This window comes from Anguilla anguilla, chromosome 1 (genome assembly GCF_013347855.1).
Source record: "Anguilla anguilla isolate fAngAng1 chromosome 1, fAngAng1.pri, whole genome shotgun sequence".
Classification (NCBI taxonomy): domain Eukaryota; kingdom Metazoa; phylum Chordata; class Actinopteri; order Anguilliformes; family Anguillidae; genus Anguilla; species Anguilla anguilla.
Window position 1 is genome coordinate 4958855 of NC_049201.1, and position 22312 is coordinate 4981166.

The 22312-nt window shown below is 49.4% G+C and overlaps 1 protein-coding gene across 5 annotated transcripts in view; it reads left to right on the forward strand.

The window, feature by feature from the left end:
* The window catches only part of daam2 (dishevelled associated activator of morphogenesis 2), a 139254-nt gene that overhangs the window by 110150 nt on the left and 6792 nt on the right, over nt 1-22312 (forward strand). For 2 of the 5 annotated variants that reach the window (XM_035394340.1, XM_035394336.1), the window contains exons 8-26: nt 285-395; nt 838-941; nt 1422-1488; nt 2245-2362; nt 3740-3878; nt 5854-5877; nt 6190-6248; nt 6852-7036; nt 7428-7718; nt 8206-8313; nt 9732-9761; nt 10561-10667; nt 12063-12147; nt 12686-12792; nt 14192-14280; nt 18238-18406; nt 18565-18672; nt 18886-18946; nt 20877-21008. In XM_035394340.1, coding sequence (XP_035250231.1) covers nt 285-395; nt 838-941; nt 1422-1488; nt 2245-2362; nt 3740-3878; nt 5854-5877; nt 6190-6248; nt 6852-7036; nt 7428-7718; nt 8206-8313; nt 9732-9761; nt 10561-10667; nt 12063-12147; nt 12686-12792; nt 14192-14280; nt 18238-18406; nt 18565-18672; nt 18886-18946; nt 20877-21008 — 2094 coding nt within the window. The remainder of the gene's footprint in view (nt 1-284; nt 396-837; nt 942-1421; nt 1489-2244; nt 2363-3739; nt 3879-5853; nt 5878-6189; nt 6249-6851; nt 7037-7427; nt 7719-8205; nt 8314-9731; nt 9762-10560; nt 10668-12062; nt 12148-12685; nt 12793-14191; nt 14281-18237; nt 18407-18564; nt 18673-18885; nt 18947-20876; nt 21009-22312) is intronic. The other 3 variants (XM_035394354.1, XM_035394347.1, XM_035394363.1) reach the window with 3 other exon arrangements.

Below are 22312 nucleotides of genomic sequence, written 5' to 3' on the forward strand. Positions count from 1 at the left end.
CTCTGGACCTATTTAATGGTGCTAATGCATATTGTATCGTACAACATACATATGTATCACACATACACACAGACACACACACATAGTGGCACAACAGACTGTTCTGTTGACTGGGAGGGTGGTGAAGAACATCCCTTGTTCTTGTTGATTTACTGGTGTACACATTTAAAAGCTACATACATGGGCATTAACTCATTTGGAATGTGAACCAACGGTCCCTTGGTATTGGTTCAAATCCCAGTGTCCTGGACCGTACCTGATTTTAATATGTGCTCCCCCCCAAGACGTTGCTGAACGAGCTGGACAGGGGCACGGGACGCTACAGAGACGAGGTCAACCTGAAGACGGCGATCATGTCCTTCATCAATGCCGTGCTCAATGCAGGCGCCGGGGAGGTGAGCCTGCCTACTGACCACTGACTACTGACCACCGTACACTGACCGGAGCCCACTGACTACTGACCACTGTACACTGACCGGAGCCCACTGACTACTGACCACTGTACACTGACCGGAGCCCACTGACTACTGACCACTGTACACTGACCGGAGCCCACTGACTACTGTACACTGACCATGCACTCCAGAGCAGCAAACAATTTAACCCAAAGAAAACAGATGAGGGGAGATAAGTGTATAATTTAATTAACTAATGAAGGTGTTACAAAAAAAAACCAACCGATCCTGTGGCTCTCCAGGACTAGGGTTGTCCACTCCTGACCAACTGTTTGTGAGAAAGCTGCACTTCTTTAATTTTTCCTGCTCGGCGGTGTACGGTAGTAGCGCTTGTGCGGCCTCTCGTGCGCCTGTGACATCACGCCCCTGCTCCCGTCCACAGGACAACCTGGAGTTCCGGCTCCACCTCAGGTACGAGTTCCTGATGCTCGGAATCCAGCCCGTGATTGACAAGCTGAGGGGACACGAGAACGCCACTCTGGACAGGTGAGACACCTCTCTGGACAGGTGAGACAGTCCAATAAAATGCAGTACAACAGGCTCTTATGTAGTACCGTTCATGCGAGTAACCTGGGGGCTTTGCAAGAAGGCTAAAATTTAGATCTTAGACACCCACATTAGGGTGTCCGTTTGCATGGGCGATTCTGGGGGGTCTCCTTAAATGCAGGTGAATGGAAGTTCTACTGGGCTTTCAGCAGCTGTAACAGGGGTCCCCAGTTTTATCCGAGAAGGGCTGGTGTGGTCACAGGTTTTTGTTCTAGTGCTAAAAACACCTGACTTACCTGTAACTAATTGACTGGTTATGGTCTGCTAATAAAAGTTTTGGATAGCCGATCATTTGAATCAGGTGCAGGTATGAAACAAAGGCCAGTACCAACACCAGCCCTTCTCAGGGTAAGATCAGGGGTCTCGAAGGTGGAGCGTGTGCAGTATCCATGGTGACCATCAACTACGTTGTCCCCACAGACACCTGGACTTCTTTGAGATGGTGCGGAACGAGGATGACTCGGAGCTGGCCAAACGCTTCGACATGGTGAGTGGGCCTCCCGTCCTGCTGCCTCCTTACACCGAGTGAGTGGATATCTACGCGATACACCCTGAGGAATGGTCGCCCTAGTGCAGTACTGAGAGGTATCACCACCCTAGTGCAGCACTGTGAGGTATCACTGCCCTAGTGCAGTACTATGAGGTATCACCACCCTAGTGCAGCACTGTGAGGTATCACTGCCCTAGTGCAGTACTATGAGGTATCACCACCCTAGTGCAGTACTGAGAGGTATCACCGCTCTAATGCAGTACTGTGAGGAATGGTCGCCCTAGTGCAGTACTGAGAGGTATCACCACCCTAGTGCAGTACTGTGAGGAATGGTCGCCCTAGTGCAGTACTGTGAGGAATGGTCGCCCTAGTGCAGTACTGTGAGGTATCACCACCCTAGTGCAGTACTGTGAGGTATCACCGCCCTAGTGCAGTACTGTGAGGAATGGTCGCCCTAGTGCAGTACTGAGAGGTATCACCACCCTAGTGCAGTACTGTGAGGTATCACCACCCTAGTGCAGTACTATGAGGTATCACCGCCCTAGTGCAGTACTGTGAGGTATCACCACCCTAGTGCAGTACTGTGAGGTATCACCACCCTAGTGCAGTACTGTGAGGTATCACCACCCTAGTGCAGTACTGTGAGGTATCGCCCACGCAAACTGACCGAAAGGCGAGTTTACATTTCGGGAGGGCGGTGTGTGTGTGTGAGGCAGTATGCGATGCCTGTCCTCACCTTGGTCTCGTCCTCAGGTGCACGTGGACACAAAGAGCGCAGGCCAGATGTTTGAGCTGATCAAGAAGAAGCTGAACCACACGGAAGCTTACCCCTACCTGCTGTCCATCCTGCAGCACTGTCTGCAAATGCCCTGTGAGTACACCACTGCTCTCTCTCATTACATTACCCCTACCTGCCCTGTTCTATTACCCCTACCTGCTGTCCATCCTGCAGCACTGTCTGCAAATGCCCTGTGAGTACACCACTGCAATAACACAGCCACCTGTTTTCTCCCATTAGATTACACCTACCCACCCTGTCCCACCATATTCTATAACCTCTACCCACCCTGTTCTATTACCCTTACCCACCCTGTTCTATAACCCCAACCCACCCTGTTCTATTACCCGTACCCAACCTTTTTCTGTTATGTAACTCTACAGAGTGTTAATTTAACTCTTTCAACGTATACATGAGTCCAATATGGCCAGAGTGGACTCATATAAACTCTGTTAGAGTTGAAGTAACACTGGACATTTTACTGGGTGCCTGTTTCTTCCATGATCCCAGCAGTGCCTGCTCTCCCCTGAACCACAGCCTTTATCTGTACCCTGCAGCCCTGCGTGTCTTCTCTGTACATTCTGACTTTGTCTCATCACCCAAACCAGTCCCTGTAACACTACCCCAACCTGCAATGCAGCTGCTCCTGCTGGAACTCCATCCTCACTCACTGCCTCCATCCTCACTCTCTGCCCCCCCCCCCCATCACACCTCTGCTCTCCTTCATCCACTCCCCACCCCCCCCCCCCCCCCCCTTCCCAAATTCATCAATCAGGAGCCATTTAGCCATTTAGCGGCTGTCAGATGTGGTTTATTTTACAGCGTGAAGGTCGGTTTAAAGTCGGGCGCTGGAATGTTCTCCGAGCGCCCTGCCTGAAAGAACAGAGGTGTCCGTTGCTTCCCCGAGCAGCCGGCCGCCGGCTCCCTTATCTGAGATTAAAAAGAAATGTCAAAAAAAAGAAAAAAAAAAACTCGGAATGAATTATTTATTTTTTCCCTGAATGACAGCCTTTGTCAGTTAAATGACCTTGGAGATCCCAAGGTCAGATAGTCCGTTTGAACCCCCGCTTGAGGCCTTTTGAAGTGCGTCGCTATCGAGTGGAAACGGAGGAAGAAAGGTTTGAACCGGCGATGGGAGAAGGGAGGATTCATGAAACACGAACATGGAGCGGAGCTATCCTTTGCAGCTGTCATGTGTTAATTCATCTGGACTAGTGATTGACAGCTCATTGTAGCCACTCCCCCATTATAGGGTTTGTGAAACATCAGTATTCCATCGCTAGTTTGAGCTTTGGGTATGAGTAATGGTTTTCTCTCTCTCTGGATCAAAAAAGGAAGGTTTTTTGATAATCATTTTGATGACGTGTCTGCACACCCTTTTGGAAATCCCTCTGAAAGGGTGTCCCGTGGTAAATTTCGGGACAGGCTAACGTGTGACAGGCTAACGTGTGGCACTGCGGCTCTCCTCAGACAAGCGCGGGGCGGGGAGCCTGCAGCAGTGGCAGCTCCTCGACCGGATCCTCCAACAGATCGTGCTGCAGGACGAGAAGGGCGACGACCCCGACGTGGCCCCCCTGGACAACTTCAGCGTCAAGAGCATCATCCGCATGTGAGCACACCGTGCCCCCGCCCCCTCCTCCTCCTGACCACACCCCCTCCCCCTATACACACTCCTGTCCCATCTCCACCTGACACACAGAAGCTGTTAACCTCTGTTCATTCATCATCCCCTTTACGGGGGCCCTACCTGCTCCATCTCTGCAACAGAAAGCCAAGTCTTCTGATTGGTTATTTGGTCAGGGAATGTACCCTATAAATCCACCTTTATGTGGTTTATATAGTTCATGCCGCATTCTCCCCACACTAGCTCAGATTATATTTCTTCACAAAGTATATTTTAAAAAGCCACATATTTTATCTTCCTCTTATATATATTTTAAATTGCCTGTTTTATTTTGAGAGGTTATGTATATGGTAAGAAACCTCAGGAAAGCGAGAGACACGGTAGAATTGGATCTCTGATCTGGCTGCTGGCGATCAACATGATTAATAGCTTTGGAAGCCAATCCTCAAAACCCTTGAGTAACGGAGAGTGAAGTATCAGCTAATGAGGTGGATACGCGCGGATCAAAGGCAACCCTGGTATCAAAGGGTAGCGCTGGGATGTTCCCATCTTCCAGGTTTGAACAGGAAAAAAACGCTTAAAAATAGAAAAGCTAGCGCTGGCTACCGAGACACTATAAAACTACAGAAGCCAGCGGGAGCGCTGTGGGGACTGTGCGTCTCCAGCAGGGCTCGTGCTTTTTTTTAAAAAAGGAGGCGGTTGAAACCGCGTTAGCTAGTAGGTATGATAAGTGAGTCGCGCGTCTGGGAGGTTTAAACTGTAGCCGTTATCTTTTTTTTTTTTCCGCCGCGCGAGCGAACCCGCATCTGCAGCGCTCTGTGAGGTGAATGCGTATGAAAAAAAAAAAAAACAGCAGCAGCGATGATCAAAGGAGCCGCCTCTGACGGCGTCAGCCCAGCGGCTGTGTGTGGGAAGGAGGAGCTCCCGCTAACTCACCCGCGCAAGATGCTCTCCGTATGTCTGATCATAACTCGGAGCGCGTGATACTAAATCGGGAGCGAGGGTATGAATCATTCATTAGGCAGGGAGAACATTCTGCGAGTGTACGAAATAATGATTACAGTAATACAATTTCAATCTCTCTCAGATGAGTACTTTGTTTTGGTGTCTTGATTTGTTAGTAGGCTTGTATTACTCAGAACCTGTGTACATTAGCTGTGTATTGGTGTTTTAGGGATACGTGTTCTATTGCAACACTTGCACACTTGCAACTAAATATGGAGAAATAAATAGCACACCCAATACTTCTATCAAGATGCATGTCTTTCATGCTGGTTTTTTTTTGTTTGTTTGTTTGTTTTTTTTTGTTTTTTTGCATTCCCATCTGTCATCCATGAGAAAAAATATAAATGCTATTAATATTTAGATTTTTTTAGTCTGAAGTTGGAACTAGCCTGGTTAATCTATAAACCCACTGTTAGTCTGTTTATGGCAGCCCATTTGTTAATCAGATTTTTGCACTTAAACACGAAGCCTTCTTGTAGCAAACAAGCTCTTGCAGCATGAAGTCCAACTCCAAAGCCAGCCTTCTGTTCCAGCTGCATTGTGGGATTGAGATGTTCCCCGTTTTCCTCCCATTTTGTAGATTCGTGCTGCATAATGGCTTATTTTTTTTTATTCTCGTGCTAAATTGCATGAGGGAAACTGTTTAAATAGTGAAAGCTTTTGCTTAATTTAGCCGATGGCTAAAAGGGTTTCCATTAACTACTAGGAATGACTGTCAGCTAATGGGCTACAAATGATTCCCCGGTGACCTGTGGTTTTTAGACTAGGCATTTAAAAAAATTGATCCACTGTCATAAATCAACTTTACCCAAATTACAGGGACTTGGACAGTGATACTGAAAGTAATAATGCTGTGCTTTTAGGTTTGTAAATGATCACTTGCATTTGAATCTGAGCTTCTTTTTCCGCTTTTAATGATAGACGTTCCTTGTGTCTCCATCTTTTCCAACTCTAGCTGGGGAACCCAGTGTGCTTCCAGGTCTCCAATTGAAAATGATACATTATCCCCCATAATATAATATAATATAATATAATATAATATAATATTGTGAATACAAAATACAGCTGTAACAAATGTTTGACCCTTGTGCTTACTCATCCAGTGTGATGCTTTGCATCTAAATAATTAACATGTCCCGAATATAATGCAATAACAACTGAAAGAATTAAAATGATACGTTTTGACAGGTGTTTGTACTCATGCCATCAGCTGCAGTGTTAACATGGATTAACTTAACCGCCGTTGTTGTTCTGTTGCGTGTTCTGAACGCGTTTTCTGATTGGACGACAGGTTGGTGAACGAGAACGAGGTCAGACAGTGGAGAGACCAGGCAGAGAAGTTCAGGAAAGGTGAGTCGCGGATAGGCTTTGTCCTCACTGAGGCGTTGCCCCCTGCTGGTGGATGTATGAATAAAATAAAATGTCCCATTATAACGTGTAGTGTCCCTATTCTGAATTCAGAATGACTCCCTTTTTTGCTTTTGTGAACTCGTCTGTGAACAAGAGGTGTGTGTCTGTATATATGTCTGTGCTTGGGGTTGTGCGCATGTGTGCACGTGTATACGTGTGTGTGTGTGTGTGTGTGAGTGTGTGAGTGTGTGTGTGTGTGTGAGTGTGTACACATGTATACGTGTGTGTGTGTACGTGTGTGAGTGTGTACATGTGTGTGTGTGTGTGTGTGTGTGTGTGTGTGAGTGTGTGTGTGTGTGTGTACGTGTGTGTGTGTATGTGTGTGAGTGTGTACGTGTGTGTGTGTGTATACGTGTGTGTGTGTGTGTGAGTGTGTGTGTGTGTGTGTGTGTGTGTGTGTGAGTGTGTACGTGTGTGTGTGTGAGTGTGTACGTGTGTGTGTGTGTGTGTGTGTGTGTGTGTAAGTGTGTACGTGTGTGTGTGTGAGTGTGTACGTGTGTGTGTGTGTGTGTGTGCTCACAGTGCCTCCCTCTCTTCTCTCAGAGCACGCGGAGCTGCTGGCTCGCCTGGAGAAGAAGGAGAGGGAGTGCGAGGCGAAGACGCAGGAGAAGGACGACATGATGAGGACTCTCAACAAGATGAAGGACAAGCTGCAGAGGGAGGGGGTGGAGCTACGCAGCGCTCGGGAGCAAGTCATCGACCTGTCCACCCGCATCAACGACTACTCAGTGAGCACGCTCAAATCTACTGCTCCTCTGTCTGTCTGTCTCCCTGCCTGTCTGTCTGTCACTCTCTGTCTGTCTCTCTGTCTGTCTGTATCTGTCTGTATCTGTCTGTCTGTATCTGTCTGCCTGCCTGTCTGTCTCCCTGCCTGTCTGTCTGTCACTCTCTGTCTGTCTCTCTGTCTGTCTGTATCTGTCTGTATCTGTCTGTCTGTATCTGTCTGCCTGCCTGTCTGTCTGTCTGTCTGTCTGTCTGTCTGTCTCATTCCACAGCTGTCAGATATATTTGACCCATGCCTATACTGTACCTAATCTAATATGTAATTAATGATTGTACTTAGTGTGCGAATTGTATTTTCGGAATTTTAAATGTGTCTCTCTCTTTCTCTGCCAACAGGGCAGCAGTGTTCCTTTCCCCCCTCCCCCTCCACCTCCGGGGGATCCCTTGGCCCCTCTTCCGCCCGCCACGATGGGCGGCTTCCCGCCTCCCCCTCCCCCGCTCCCCTTCTCCTGCCCGCCCCCGCCCCCTCCCCCGCCCCCTCCTCCCGGAGCTCCGCCCCTCTTCTGCTCGGGAGTCCCGCCCCCTCCGGGCCCCCCGGCGTTCGGCTCGGCCGCCACCCAGCGCAAGAAGTCCATCCCCCAGCCCTCGCACCCGCTAAAGTCCTTCAACTGGTCCAAGCTGGGTGAGGTGAGTCCCCCCCACCCCGCTCGCTGTTCTCCAGGGGGATATATGTGTTTAAAAAAAAAAATATGGCAATATCTGAAAGCGGCAGTGCTTTGTGAATATGTTGTGGCAATATCTTTCGTGATCTTGATAATATATTTTATGTCAATACATTGGCAGTATATTCTATATGCAGAAGTGTTGGCAAGCTGAATGGCAAGTTCAGTTTCTGTTTAACGAAAATAATAATAATCAAATCAAATAATCAAATAATAAAAAAGCAAATCAATAAGTGAATTGCATATAATGTTTATAAGGTAGTCATGTCTGTATAAAGATCTTGTGAGAAGTACTGCAATCCGTATTTTGTGAGTAAACTCCATGCCTCAACTTTGCCTGACCTTCATGGCTTTAATTGGGGAAATGTGTCAAAGTTACGCTTTAATTCTGCTTTGATAACTCAGAGAGTGGCTCAGATTAATCCGTTTTTGCGACCGCCCCGACTTCTCAGAACAAGATTACCGGCACCATCTGGCATGACATCGATGACCTGCGGGCCTTCGAGATCCTGGACCTGAAGGACATCGAGAAGATGTTCTCAGCCTACCAGAGACAGCAGGTACAGGGGGCTGGAGCTCCAGGAAACCAGGGGGCCGTAGCACTGATTCCTAGTACTCACGGCAACTGCGATGGGAATCCGAGCACCGTCTGTGCTGCTGGAGCCGAGCCCATCCAGTTGTTTTGTGATTTGTTACTGAATTTTAAAAAAATTAAATTTTAATCCCCAGTCATCACAGGGAGTGGCAGTGTAGCTTAATGGTGTGGGAACTGTTCTCCTTAGAGGTTGCCAGTTCAAATCCTGGGAGGGGCACTGTCGTTATGCCCTTGATCAAGATGCTTAACCGTAATTGCCTCAGTAAATATCCTGCTGAATAAATGGATTGTACATAAATGATGTAAGCTGTGTGAATTGCCTGGGATAAGTGTCAACCTAGCAAATAAATATTAACATTGTAATTGATGTCACAATGGAGCCCCATTAAGTAACGCTGACTGTGCAAATTGATGCAGTGCTGATGTGTGTGTGTGTGGTTTGCTTATTTGTACATTGTTTTTTTGGCTGATGATCCTGCTGTTTGTTTTTTTGCAATGGGAATGGTTCCTTCTGAAACGATGCATTGAAGTGGAATGTGTTTTGTGTGTGTATGTGGGGGGGTGGTGTGGGGGGTCTGGGGGGGGGGGGGGGGGGGGTGGGGGGCGGCGGGGGGCGGTGGTGGGTGGTGGGGGTGGAGCAGAGCTTCATTAGATGCTGAAAGCCTGGCTGGAGGCTAGCGTTAGCGGCTCCTCTTGCTTAGACGGCTGGCTCACTAGGTGGCATAGAGCTGAAGCATGCTGAGGTAGCGCCAGAGCTATGGAGGGGCTGGCCGTTCCCACGGGCTCATGGGTAATCACACTGCTACGGTCGCATGGTCACATCACCGCAAAGAATGGCAAAACCACAACAACTGCCTTGTATTTAAGTCCCATGATGTTCCATATGGAAAATCTTCATCTGGGAAACATCAGCTTCGGTGAACGTTGACAGCCTTGATTTAATCAAGATTTGACATTTAATTTTGACAAACAATCCAGTGAAAGCGTTACTTTTATTCTCCACAGATACAGTTTGGCAAGATCGTCAATCATCGTGCCAAAATTACTCTTATTGGTAGATCAAAGTCAAGGACGGTCAAATACTGATTGAATCCAGGCTAATATTTATGTAGGCGAGGATGGTGTTGAGGATGATGATAATAATATGATATTGTGATATTGATGACGACAGTGAAGATGATAATGATGATAATGATGATGATGACGACAGTGATGATGGCAGTGATGATGATGATGAGCCGGTGAAGGGTATGGGGAATGCCAGCCCTTCCCGTGTAGTTGTACTTAAAGCCCTGTGTTGAAAGCCGTTGCTTCCTGAGTCATTAATCTCTGCATGTCTTTCAATGTCTTTGTTTTCTCTGTGCTGTTCGGCTGGCTGTGCAGGAGGTGCTCACTAACCAATCCTTCAGACAGGTGAGTGCTGCATTCCTGCTTTACCTGGGTTACCTGGGTTACCTGCCTTACCTGCGTACTCTTACCTGTGGTTCTGCAGGCGGTGCGCTGAACCTGCCTTCAAACACACATCCCGAAAAATAAGGGCACTTACCCGTAATGTGGAAGATAACGCTGTGTAGCAGTAGTATGAATTCCCCCCCCTGTGGTTTAGATTAGAATTAAGTTCATTAGTTTGGCTGAGATGTCCTGGATTTTTAGGCAACCTTTTCGGCCACTGCCAGGCACAGTGCGCACCCCAGTGAGTGGGACGGGTCCACTGATCCTGTTCCTGTACGGAACATGGTCCCACAGTCCTGGGTAAACAGAGTGACAGCGTGGAAGAAATTGTTCTACGTAATAAATTATTCACACAATTTTGAGCTACACAGCCTGAAATATGTGCAGTCAGTAAAGTACTTTAAACAGCTTCCTTAGGAGCCCAATTTTTTTTTTAATGCTAAAGTGTTCATTCTTGCACCGTTTCAGTTTGGGCCTGAGTTTGAATTTAATTAGAGCGACTGTTGCAGTCCCCGACTTCTTTCTTTGCTCAATTTGTCCCGGACAGTTTTTTTAGCCAACAGCTGAATCACAGAATGCATATGCGAGTGGCTGTTAGACACGCATGCGGCAGCTGTTGCATTCTCCTCTTCGCGGATGGAATGTTGGGACCCTGTTGCCGGGCGATAGCCGGGCCGGCATCGCGGAGAGGGCCCGGTGGACCCCGGCTCTGGTTCTGACGGCGGGGTTTCTGTCTCCTCCTCCTCCCCCCCCCCTGCAGAAAGAGTCGGGCTCCATGGACGACCTCTACCTGAGCACTCGCAAGGTGAAGGAGCTGTCAGTCATCGATGGCCGCCGAGCGCAGAACTGCGTCATCCTCCTCTCCAAGTGAGTGCCCCGCGCCGCGCCGCGCCCCCCCGAAACTCACCGCACACTCAGCGTGTCGCGTCAGTGTGAAACGCGGGTTCGAGTGCCCTGCCTGTACTGTGAGGGTCATAGGTCAGAAGAACACTGGCTATACCAGAACTGCTGTAGAGTAGTACAGAAGTCAGTGATTTTTCTTTTTAATGAGCTGCATTTACATTATATCATGTATTAGGTGAGTGTCAACCGTCATTAAGAGCGACCCTAAATTGGGAGTGTCCTGCAGAGCAGTAATAGTTAGTCCAGGTACTGTCTGAGGAGATGCGTCTTCCAGACCACGACGGAAAATGGGCAGGAAGCGAGCGGTCCCGAATCATCCTCGGCATCTGATTGGCTGCATCACCTCTTGTGTTCCGTACACTCTGACTCCTCAGTTTATCCCTGCAAATTAAATTTGTGCTCTCGGTCATTTAAATGCTTACATGAAAATGATAAAATATTACATTTTACAATGCAGTGCAACAAAAAAAACAAAAAACATTGTAATCGATTGCTTGATGGGTATTTCGTACGCAGATCGAACTTCATTTTTGTGAATGAATTTGTTTCTCTTAAACCCGAGACAGCTTACAAATGAGATGTTTTGCTTATTTGTATTTCTATTCATTCTGGGTAGTTTATTTTCATCAGTTGCTATTGGAGAGCTGGGGAGGGGGAGGGGGGGGGAGATTGTGATGGTGAAGCAGAGAAGCACGGCGTCCGTACGCGTTTATCAGCCGGGGATCGAAATCAATCGAGTGCCGAACAGCGGGTGCGAGTGATTTTAGGGCCGGGACAGGGCAGGAAGTACGGCGGTAATCACGGTCCCGGTCGATGGGGGATGACCCGGGGGCGTGACTGAGACCGCATTGAGGTCGGAGTCGGGTCGATGGGGCCATGCGATGCAGTCACAGCCTCATTGATCGCCATGACGCCCAGGGAGCATTGATCATAATGAGGGGTGTCTGTGCTCCTGAACTACACCGTCAGTACCGTGACCCTGTGTGTGTGTGTGTGTGTGTGTGTGCGTGCTTGTTTGTGGGTGCGTGCACGTGTGTGTGCATGTGTACGTGCGTGTTTGCAAGCATGTGCCTGCTCGTGTTGCTGTTTTTGTTTCTGTTTGTCCATGGGGATGGACTTTTCTGCAGTTACAGCCATCAAATTCCTGCTCAAAAATATCTTGCCAAGGGAAAATGAATTTAGTACCTCAAACATTACACGGCCTGGATATACAGGGTCATATCAAAAGGACTACTTGTAATTGTAATTGTAACCTCACAGTAAGTCACACTCTGAGCTGCTAGCAGCGAAGCTGGTTGAGTCATCCTTTAGTCTGATACATTTTGGTGTTTTTCTTTGTTTTCTTTGTTTTCTTTGCAGGTTGAAAATGAGCAACGAGGAGATCAAACGGGCCATCCTGGAAATGGATGAGAGAGAGGAGCTGGCCAAGGACATGCTGGAGCAGGTACTGTCTCTCAGCTGGGCGATGAAAGAGAATGAACTGTTTTATAATCCCCCTTTGATCTGGATAATGAAGGGGTATAACTGTGTTATGGCCTCCCTTTACTATGGATGATGAAGGATTATAACTCTGCTATAACCTCCCTTTCATCTTGATAATGAAGGATTATAACTGTGTTATAACCTCCCTTTACTATGGATGATGAAGGATTATAACTCTGCTATAACCTCCCTTTGATCTGGATAATGAAGGGGTATAACTGTGCTATAACCTGCCTCTGATCAGTGTGATAAAGGAGTATAACATTGTTATAACCTAAGTTTGAGCTGGATAATGAAAGAGTATAACTGTGCTGTAACCTGTCTGCTTTTGGATATGATGGGTATATCTGTGCTGTAACCTGTCTGATGTTGGGTTTGATTGAGTATATCTGTGCTGTGACCTGTCTGATGTTGGGTATGATGGATATAGCTGTTCAGTGACCTGATTTTGATTTGGACTATGAGAGAGCATTAACCATTGCCCTTTTATGGGTTCTCAGCTGCTGAAATTCGTCCCGGAGAAGAGCGACATCGACCTGCTGGAGGAGCACAAGCACGAGCTGGAGCGCATGGCGAGGGCCGACCGCTTCCTGTTCGAGATGAGCAGGTGACAGGAAGCGCCTGGCTGTCGGCCAATGGGAGAGGGCCTTCTCCCGAGGGCCGTGTTTTCAGCCAATAGGACGTTCCCAGCAGACGGAACTTGGCAGAGGCCGAATGTACTGTACTTTGAGCTCTGACCCCGGATCACTTTAAACTTCCCTCAGATCAAAGAGAGTAAAGGATTATCTGGGCTTAGCTGACCCAAGATCAGTTGCTGAATACACAGTCAGACAGTGCCTGGGGACAAATCCCACTGACTCTAAACAAGGGGAAGCCAGTGCATAACACAGTAAAGAAGTATTGTGTACATTAGTCAGCCTTTTTAAAATAATGAGGAGTTCATAGTCGGATTGAAGGGTCAGTGAAATAACAACAGTGAACTCTGGCTGTACAAATGAGGGGTTCTGTTTTTCTATGAGATTTTCTCTTGATCCGTCTGATTAATACTAAGGAGGAGACAAACATACCGTCAACGTTGCCCTCTTGTGTTAGGGGGGTACATTTTATTCGGCTTAGTTCTGGGGGGTGTGCTCTTGGGTGAAAGCGTGTATTACAAACACCTCTCCACCATTCACTGCCCCCCTTCCCACCTGAGACAGTTCTCTGTACAGCACTTGATATTTGAAAGGGTCTTTTTTCCTACTTTATGACATATTAGTATTTTTTCCCCAGCAGCTGCTTTGGTCTCTGCTATGCTCGGAGGGCATTATTACTGTCTTTTGTGTAATTCAATATGCTTGGTCTTGCTTTGAGCTTTGAAATAGCCCCCCCCCCCTCCCCCCTCTGCTTTATAATGAAGGGGATCTCTGCATGTTTGATATGATTATCGTGAAATGGCTGGAGTCTGCAGTGGCCTATTAGCTGATGAAAGTAGTGGAGTGGGAAAGGTTTTTATTTTTTGTTGAACTTCTCGAACACATGGGTTACTCTTTCTATCTCCTCCATCAAGGCTTTTTCCCCCTCTTTAACCTCCTACCTCTTCTTACACATCTTCCTCATTGTCATCTGCAAGATTCCTCATTTTCTCGCTTTCTACCGTTTAGCCTAACCTCAGCTACTGACACTGGGTTGACCCCTGGAGGATGGGCTCCCCCACTATAGCCTCCCGAGATTTCTTCCCACTGGGGAGTTTTTTCTCGCCACTAAGTGTTTTGTTTTTTTCTTCCCATTTTGGAAAACTCTCACTTCCCACTGGGAAAAACCTGCCTTCACCTCAGTTGCTGGTGTTTTTGAAGGGGGGGGGGGGGGTGGGCGGGGGAATAGTTCAGGCACTGTTTTTTTTTACAATTTCCTTGGTTCCTGTAAAGCGTGGGTGTGACGGCATCTCCTGTAAAAAGTGCAGCAGGAAATAAAACGAAAGTGAGTTAAAGGGAATCCCTTCCCCCCTCTGCTCCTCCGTCCCGCAGGATCGATCACTACCAGCAGCGGCTGCAGGCCCTGTTCTTCAAGAAGAAGTTCGCGGAGCGGCTCGCCGAGACCAAGCCGAAGGCCGAAGGTAAGGCTCCCCCCAACGCATACTGATCTAGGATCAGTTTAGCCTTTTGGCTCGTAATGGACGAGGTGAGGTCACGGTCGTGAGAACCCTGATCCCGGATCAGCCCTCCATGCTCTGCTCCTGCTTTATGAATTTATGAATACAGACCCTGATCCTGAGACAGCTTTATGAATTTATAAATGCAGACCCTGATCCTAGATCAGTCTGTGAGACAGCTTTATGAATTTATGAATACAGACCCTGATTCTAAAATTCTGTGAGACAGCTTTATGAATTTATGAATACAGACCCTGATTCTAAAATTCTGTGAGACAGCTTTATGAATGTATGAATACAGACCAAGATCCTGAGACAGCTTTATGAATTTATGAATACGGACCCTGATCCTGAGACAGCTTTATGAATTTATGAATACAGACCAAGATCCTGAGACAGCTTTATGAATTTATGAATACGGACCCTGATCCTGAGACAGCTTTATGAATTAGGGCCAGGCAGTCAGGGAGAGAACCGAGCCAGGGACCTGGCTTTGATGCTTATACACTGTAGGCTCATTTCAGTACAATGGGAGAAGAGCAAGCCAAGCACACACAGTAAGGCTGTAACATGAGCACTGCTCAACTGGAACTGACTCCAAACTCCAGGCAGAATGGAGCTTTGGCTGCGTGTTTAAAATGGCCGAAAAGAAAGCATTCCAGTAGTCCTTTCCCACAACACAGGCCGTCTTTGGTTGTTTGTGTGTCTGTGTGTGTGTGAGTGTGTGTTTTTGTGTCTGTATTCATGTACATTTGTATGTGTGTGTGTGAGTATGTGTGCCAGTGTGTGAATGCATATGTGTGTGTGTGTGTGTGTGTGTGTATGTGTGTGCTGGTCTATGTATGTTTGTGTGTGTGTGTGTGCCTGTGTGTAAATGCATGTGTGTGTGTGTGTGTGTGCTGGTCTATGTATGATTGTGTGTGTGCTTGTGTGTGTGCGTGTGCCAGTGTGTAAATTCATGTGTGTGTGTGTGTGTGTGTGTGTGTATGCATGTGTGTGTGTGTGTGTGTGTGTGTATCAGTTTCAATAGGACTCTACTCGAAATCCTCCAGTGAAAATAAAGAGTGGGGTTACCAGGGTAGCTGTTTTGGAAAGCTGGCAAATGTTAAGAGAGGGGAGTCATTCTCATAAACACTGCATAGTTCACCAAGCTGGGACACTCTCCAAGCAAAGGGCATTGAGTGTGTGTGTGTGTGTGTGTGTGTGTGTGTGTGTGTGTGTGTGTGTGTGTGTGTGCATGCATGCGTGTGTGTGTATGTGTGTGTGTGTGTGTGTGTGTGTGGGTGTGTGTATCCGTGTGTGTGTGTGTGCATGTGTGTGTGAGCACTTGCGCACATGTGTTTGTGTGTGTGTGTGTGTGTGTGTGTGTGTGTGTATCCGCGTGTGCGTGTGTGTGTGTGTGAGTGCGTGCATGCGTGTGTGTGTGTGTGTGCATGCATGTGTGTGTATCCGTGTGTGAGTGCGTGCATGCGTGTGTGTGTGTGTGTGCATGCATGTGTGTGTATCCGTGTGTGTGTGTATCTGCGTGTGCGTGCGTGTGTGTGTGTGTGCGTGTGTGTGTGTGTATGCTTGTGTGTGTGTGTGTGTGTTTGGCTGTGGCTCTAACTCACTCACACAGACAGGTGCTTCCTTTCACATGCCCGGGAGTGGCTGGTAGGAATTGTTCATTCATTCATGATTCTGGCCAGTCTGACTGTTTGGAGACTCTCCATATTTCCCCCACACACACACGCAGTCCAGCCTGGGGAAAAGCCCCACCCGCCCGGCCCGGTCCCCACAAGTCACCACCCTCTCTTAGGGCGCGGGTTCAAAAAAGCCTGTGGTTTAGTTTTATTGGGGTATTCTAATAGCTGCTCCACTTAAATAACCGCATAATGTATGAAGCGCCCAAACCCCGTCACGTTAGCATGCATCTCTGCTAGCCATACCGTGACTCCACGCGGGTAATTATCTCCCTTTTTCGGTTTCGTTGGGTTGGGGGAGCGCAGTCTGCCTGTCTGAGCGAGTCTTCTTCTGCCACATCCTCACAAGTCCTGTCACAGTGCATCCGAGGTCCGTCTAAAGCAGGACTTGCACGTTGAACAGAGCGTCAATAGACACGAGAGAGAGGGAGAGAGAGAGAGAGAGAGAGAGAGAGAGAGAGAGAGATAGAGAGAGATGAGAGAGATAGAGAGAGAGAGAGAGAGAGATGAGAGAGAGAGAGAGAGAGAGAGATAGAGAGAGAGAGAGAGAGAGAGAGATGAGAGAGAGAGAGAGAGATGAGAGAGAGAGAGGAGACGGTGTGGACCTCGTGTGGTAATGGGATCTGACAGTGGTAACGAGTCATTTCGTGAGAGCGTGTGCAGTGCCTAACGAGCCAAGTGGCTCCTGCTCCTGTCGTAAAAAAACAGCCTGTCACCTGCCACCGAGGTTTTAAACCTCAGGGATTGGACAGGTGCCTCCTTCCTGCATGCTCATTGGACGATTCCTTCCCACGACCCCCCTGTCAACATTGTTCTTGACCCTTGTCGATTGATTCTTCTGCAGGAGCTCAACACCCTAGTCTCGACTGACGTTCAGTACATTGTCAGCAGTTATGCTTTAGGTTTTAAGGAGCTGCAGAGATTTGCTTTGACGCTGAGCGAGAACGGAAAGCGTTCAATGTGTCAGTACAGCGTGCGTGTGTGTGTTTCATTCATACAATACGTGTGTGTTTAAGTTGCGGTCATGTCCAGTTCAGGGTTTCCTGGAAGTGAAAAGCGATCCACACTGAGGCAAGTGCCCTTCCTCTTGGCGAAGAAATAGTTTTAAAATAAAAAATGAGGCGGGGGTTGTGTGCGTTGCTACAGTCGTTACAGGACCTTAGACCCCCCCCCCCCTCCCCCCTCACCTCCAGCCCCAAAAATGCGGGCCCCTGGATTACCACAGCCCGGGCGGAGTGAATTCCGGGTCAGGTCTGGTTCCCTCAGAATTTCCTTGCCAAAAATCGACTCCTTCTTTGTCCTTTCCCTACACTCGTAACCCCCCCCCCCCCCCACCCCCGCTGTCCCCCACTTTGGAAGAGAAGACGCGCACGTCACTGCGTGGTGGGCCGGTGTTTTTCTCCACAATCCCCGGCCCCTCGTTAGGGAGTATCCGTCACGGTTCTGCGAGCCCACTGCGGTTATTCCCCTTGTGGAGGAACGGGGCACGGTTAAGGGTAACGGTCTGGTTTTTGGGAGCCCGGGCGGGCGGCGGGACAGCCTGGCTCTGTGTCAGTCACTGTGGAGGGTTAGTCTGTGTAACAGGGCTGCTGTACATGTGCTGGGTCATACACTAAGACTCAGCTCAGCCCTGTGACTGCAGAGAGACTCTACAGCTGTGGGTGGGGAAGGCTACGGTCCACATGCTGGCCAGTAGAGTGTCTTTCATTTTTTTTTAAATCACTGTTTCTCTCTCTCCCCTTCTCTTGCTCTTTCTGCCTCCCCCTTTCCCTCTCCCTTTCCCCCTTTCTGCCCTCTCTTGCTCTCCTTTTTCATATCCCTTTGTTCCTTGTCCCTCTCCCTCCATATGCCCTCCATCTCTCCTTCTACCTCTCTCTTTTTCCCTCCTTTTTTCCATCTTCTCCCTGTATCTCTCTCCATTCTTCTTGCTCTCCTTCTTTTGCCCTCTCTCCCTCCCATTTCTTCTCTCGTTCTCCCTCACCCTCCTTCCACCCTACCTCTACCCCCTCTCCCTCTCTCCCTCACTCTATCTCTCTCTCCATCCCTCCCTCTCTCCTTCTCTCCTTCTCTCTCCCTCTACCCCCCTCTCTCTCACTCCCTCTCCCTCCCTCTCCCCCTCTCCCTCCCTCTACCCCCCTCTCTCTCCCTCTCTCTCTCTCTCTCTCTCTCTCTCTCTCTCCCTCTCTCCCTCTCTCCCTCTCTCCCTCACTCCCCCTCTCTCTCTCCCTCCCTCTCTCAGCCATCCTGTGCGCCTCACGGGAGGTGATGAGGAGCAAGCGGTTGACTAAAACGCTGGAGGTGGTCCTGGCCTTCGGGAACTTCATGAACAAGGGCCAGAGGGGAAACGCCTACGGCTTCAAGGTGTCCAGCCTCAACAAGATCGCAGACACCAAGTCCAGCATAGACAGGTCAGAGGTCACCGCAGCAGGGGGTCAAAGGGCACTGGGGAAGGGGAGGGCGTGGAGGGGCACCTGTCATGTTTTTATCTTCTGGAAATGCAAAAATGTGCTGAACATTAATGTATGTGTTTGGTGTGGACCTGTGTGTGTGTGTGTGTACCCTACAGGAACATCACCATGCTGCACTACCTGATCATGATCTTTGAGAAGAACTACCCTGACATCCTGCGCATCCAGGAAGAGCTGCACAGCGTACCTGAGGCAGCCAAAGTCAAGTGAGTGACAGACGGGCTACCTGTCCCTACCTGTCCTTCAGGTGTTTCGCCTGAATGAGGAGGCCACCTGGCTGAAGTTTTATTAATCTCACCTGACTGAACACTGCCGCCTTACAGGGGCATTTTGGAGCTGCCCTAAGTTCTTTAGATTTGACGTCACTAACCTGGTGGATCATCTGTTTGTTTAGTCCACTGTGTTTCTGTCTCTTCCAGTCTTGCTGAGCTGGAGAAGGAGGTCTTCAGCCTCAAGAGTGGACTGAAGGCTTTAGAGGAGGTGAGTGACTGATTATCTGCCTTCTAACCAATCAACTGCACAGTGCACTCTCCTCCCAACCAATCACCTGCGCAGGTCAATGCCCCACTGACCAATCAAAATTATGAGCAGTTGAGCAGAATCTTTCCCTTACCCAACAGCATTCTTCGGGCCAGGTAGCTCCGCCCCCTCTCAAAAGAAATTTAACCAGTCAGCACTCTCCATCCAAGGCCTAGATTCTATTTCAGCCAATCGGCAGTGCTGCTGGTGCCCCCCAGGCCACCCTCAGCTCTGGCACCGTTCTTGATGTTCGGGCAAGCAGCCCTCCTTCCAGTGAATGAAGAAGCTGTCTGTGACTCAAGGCCAGTTGGCAAGGAGGATAAGTGAGACATAAGAGTCAGGAGACTGGGAATGAGCTCCTCCAACACCCCCCCCCCCCCCTTCACGCAGAGTGGTATGGCCCAGTGCCCAGCCTGTCTCTATCAGTTACTCTTGGTGATGTCATCATGACCAGGAGAGTGTCGAGGAGCAGCCTCCATCCAGCTCGCTAACATGTGCATGTACACACACGCACACACACACACAGACACGCATGCATGCACACACACACACACACATGCACACACACTCACACTCACACTCTTACACACCACACACCACACACACACGCACACATGCACTCACACACATGCATGCATGCACACACACACACATGCACACACACTCACACTCACAGTCTTACACACCACACACACACACACAGACACGCACTCACACACTCATGTACACACACGCGCACACACACAGACACGCACTCACACACTCATGCACACACATGCACACACACACACACACATGCATGCATGCACACACACACATGCACACACACTCACACTCTTATTGCTTAGAGAGAAGAGCAACTGAAGCACTTTCAGCAACAAGAATCCCAGCACAACGAAAGGCATGACTTCATTTTTGGTATGCTATTTTGGTAGGCCAGGAATTGATTATTGAATTAAGGATAAATAAATTATTGTCAAGTCAGTAGTAAAAGTGGGAAGGCAAAAGACAGCTTGTCACTTTGAGGTCCTCTCTCGCTCTCTCTCTGTCTCCCCTTCTCTCTCTCCCCCCGCCTCCCTCCCTCTGTTTTTCAGACAAATATGTGGATAGAAAAGGGCCTGTGTTTCGGCGCTGTGTGTGTGTGTGTGTGGCGGTTCGAGTTCGAGTCTGAGTGGCTGGGTCTCTTCAGGCCTTTAATTACGCTCTGGGAAAGCGAAGGACAGAGATGGGCTGCGGGGAGGGGGGGGGTGGAGGGGGTTGGGGAATTGAGAGGAGGGGGTAGAGCGAATGCGACACACCCCAGATGACATCCTCCCACTGGCTAATCGCTCTGAAAAACATCAGCGAAGGGAGCCAAAAATTCCCCCCCTCCCCCCACCCCGACTAGAAAGCAGAGCTTGACTTGCGATCTGACGCCCCCCCCCCCCCCCTTCCCCGAGCCCAAGTCTGCGGAACCCGGTTCCTTTTTTTTTTTTTTACCCCAGGGTTCCAAACCATAGATGTATGCGCTCCTCGACCAATTAGAGCCGCCAGTGTCTTCCAAACCATAGCATGTGAAGCCAGCCCTCGTAAGGGAGGTCTGGGAATAAGCCTGGGCTGTCAGCACGTCTGGGGGGCGGTGGGGGGGTGGAGGGGGGGGGGGGGGGCAGGGTGGTGGCGGTGATGAGGGTGGGGTTGACTTAGGGGTGTTGCTTCAGCATAGTGGTTAGGGAACAGAGACGGTGACTCGATTCCCAGGTAGGACGCTGCCGTACTAGGTACTTATCCTGAATCACTTCAGCGGTTATAAATGGATGTTGTCTAAGAACCCCCCCCCTCCCCCCCCATGGTTCTTTTGGGATGAGCTTCCCCGGGCGTTGGTGGTGATGTCACTTCCTGTGTCTCTCCGCAGGAGCTGCAGTATCAGCAGAGGGGCACGCGGGAACGCGGGGACAAGTTCGCCCCGGTGGTCGGCGACTTCATCACCGTGGCCAGCTTCAGCTTCTCCGAGCTGGAGGAGCAGCTCAACGAGGCCAAGGAGAAGGTGAGGCTACGAGCGTGCGCTCGGTGCTTAACCCTTTTATAGGTGTGAGGTCACAATACGTCATTAGAATGTTCTAAACTGAACATTCTAATGATGATGCAACAATCGCTGCTGGTGCCTGGCAGCAGTGGAGTTCTAGAACACTGGAAAAACATTCCAAAAAAACCTGCTCTTCAAAGGGTTAACGCACTCTCAGTGCGTGGCACGTGGACAGCGGGTCAAAACCCTCTAGGGCAGGGAGCTCAAGCGTGAATTGCTGGAGGGCTCTGTTTTATGCTGGTTTCCGCTGTGTTTTGGCGCAAACTTGCTTTCTTCCAAGTTGCTGATTGGCTAAAGAGTCCACAGAATTAAGTTCCAAGGTCAAAATTTGTTGCTGATTGAAGGGAAAACCACAAAAGAGGCTTGCAGACACTGGGGCACTCCAGGACTGGAGTCTGAAATCCCCGCTGTAGTTAGACTTTCTTCTGTTGCAGCTGATCTCCCAAGAGGCCTGAGGGAGATCATGAGAACATTTAAATGATGAGAACAGGTGATTTATTGATTTAGACCATGTGTTCTGATCATAGTTCCCCAGTGCAGACAACAGTATAGAATATGATAATGGAAAACCTTATTTAGACTGACTTGCTCATTAATTACGAGCTCAAAGCTCGGACGTTCGTCATGGAAGATGCAGCAAAAAAAACAGACACACACACGCACACGCGCACACACACACACACACGCACGCACACACACACACACACACATACACACACACATACACACACACATACACTCACTCACACACACACACGCGCACACACACACACACACGCACGCACACACACACACACACACATACACACACACATACACACACACATACACTCACTCACACACACACACACAAACACACACACACACACGCACATGCACACACACACACACGCACACGCACGCACACACACACACACACACACACATACACACACACACACACACACACACGCATGGAAGGTGAGGCGTGTGGTGGGCGGCGGCTCTTCGACGGGATGACGGGTCCCAGGACGGGATGGGCGCGGCGGCACAGGCCAGAGCGGGGGCGACGTTTTTTGGGCAGGGGCGAGCGGAGGATTCGGGAGCTCCCCTCTCCCCCCCCCCAGCCACCCCCCCCCCCCCCCCCCCCCCCCGGGCCTCCGTGTCAGAGCCTTTGAAGGCGTCCCGCCAGGCTTGTATGGGGCCCAGCCGCTGAGGTAGGGAGCGAGGGAACGAGGGAGAGGAGGGGGAGAGATGGAGAGAGCGGGAGAAAGAGAGCGGGCTTT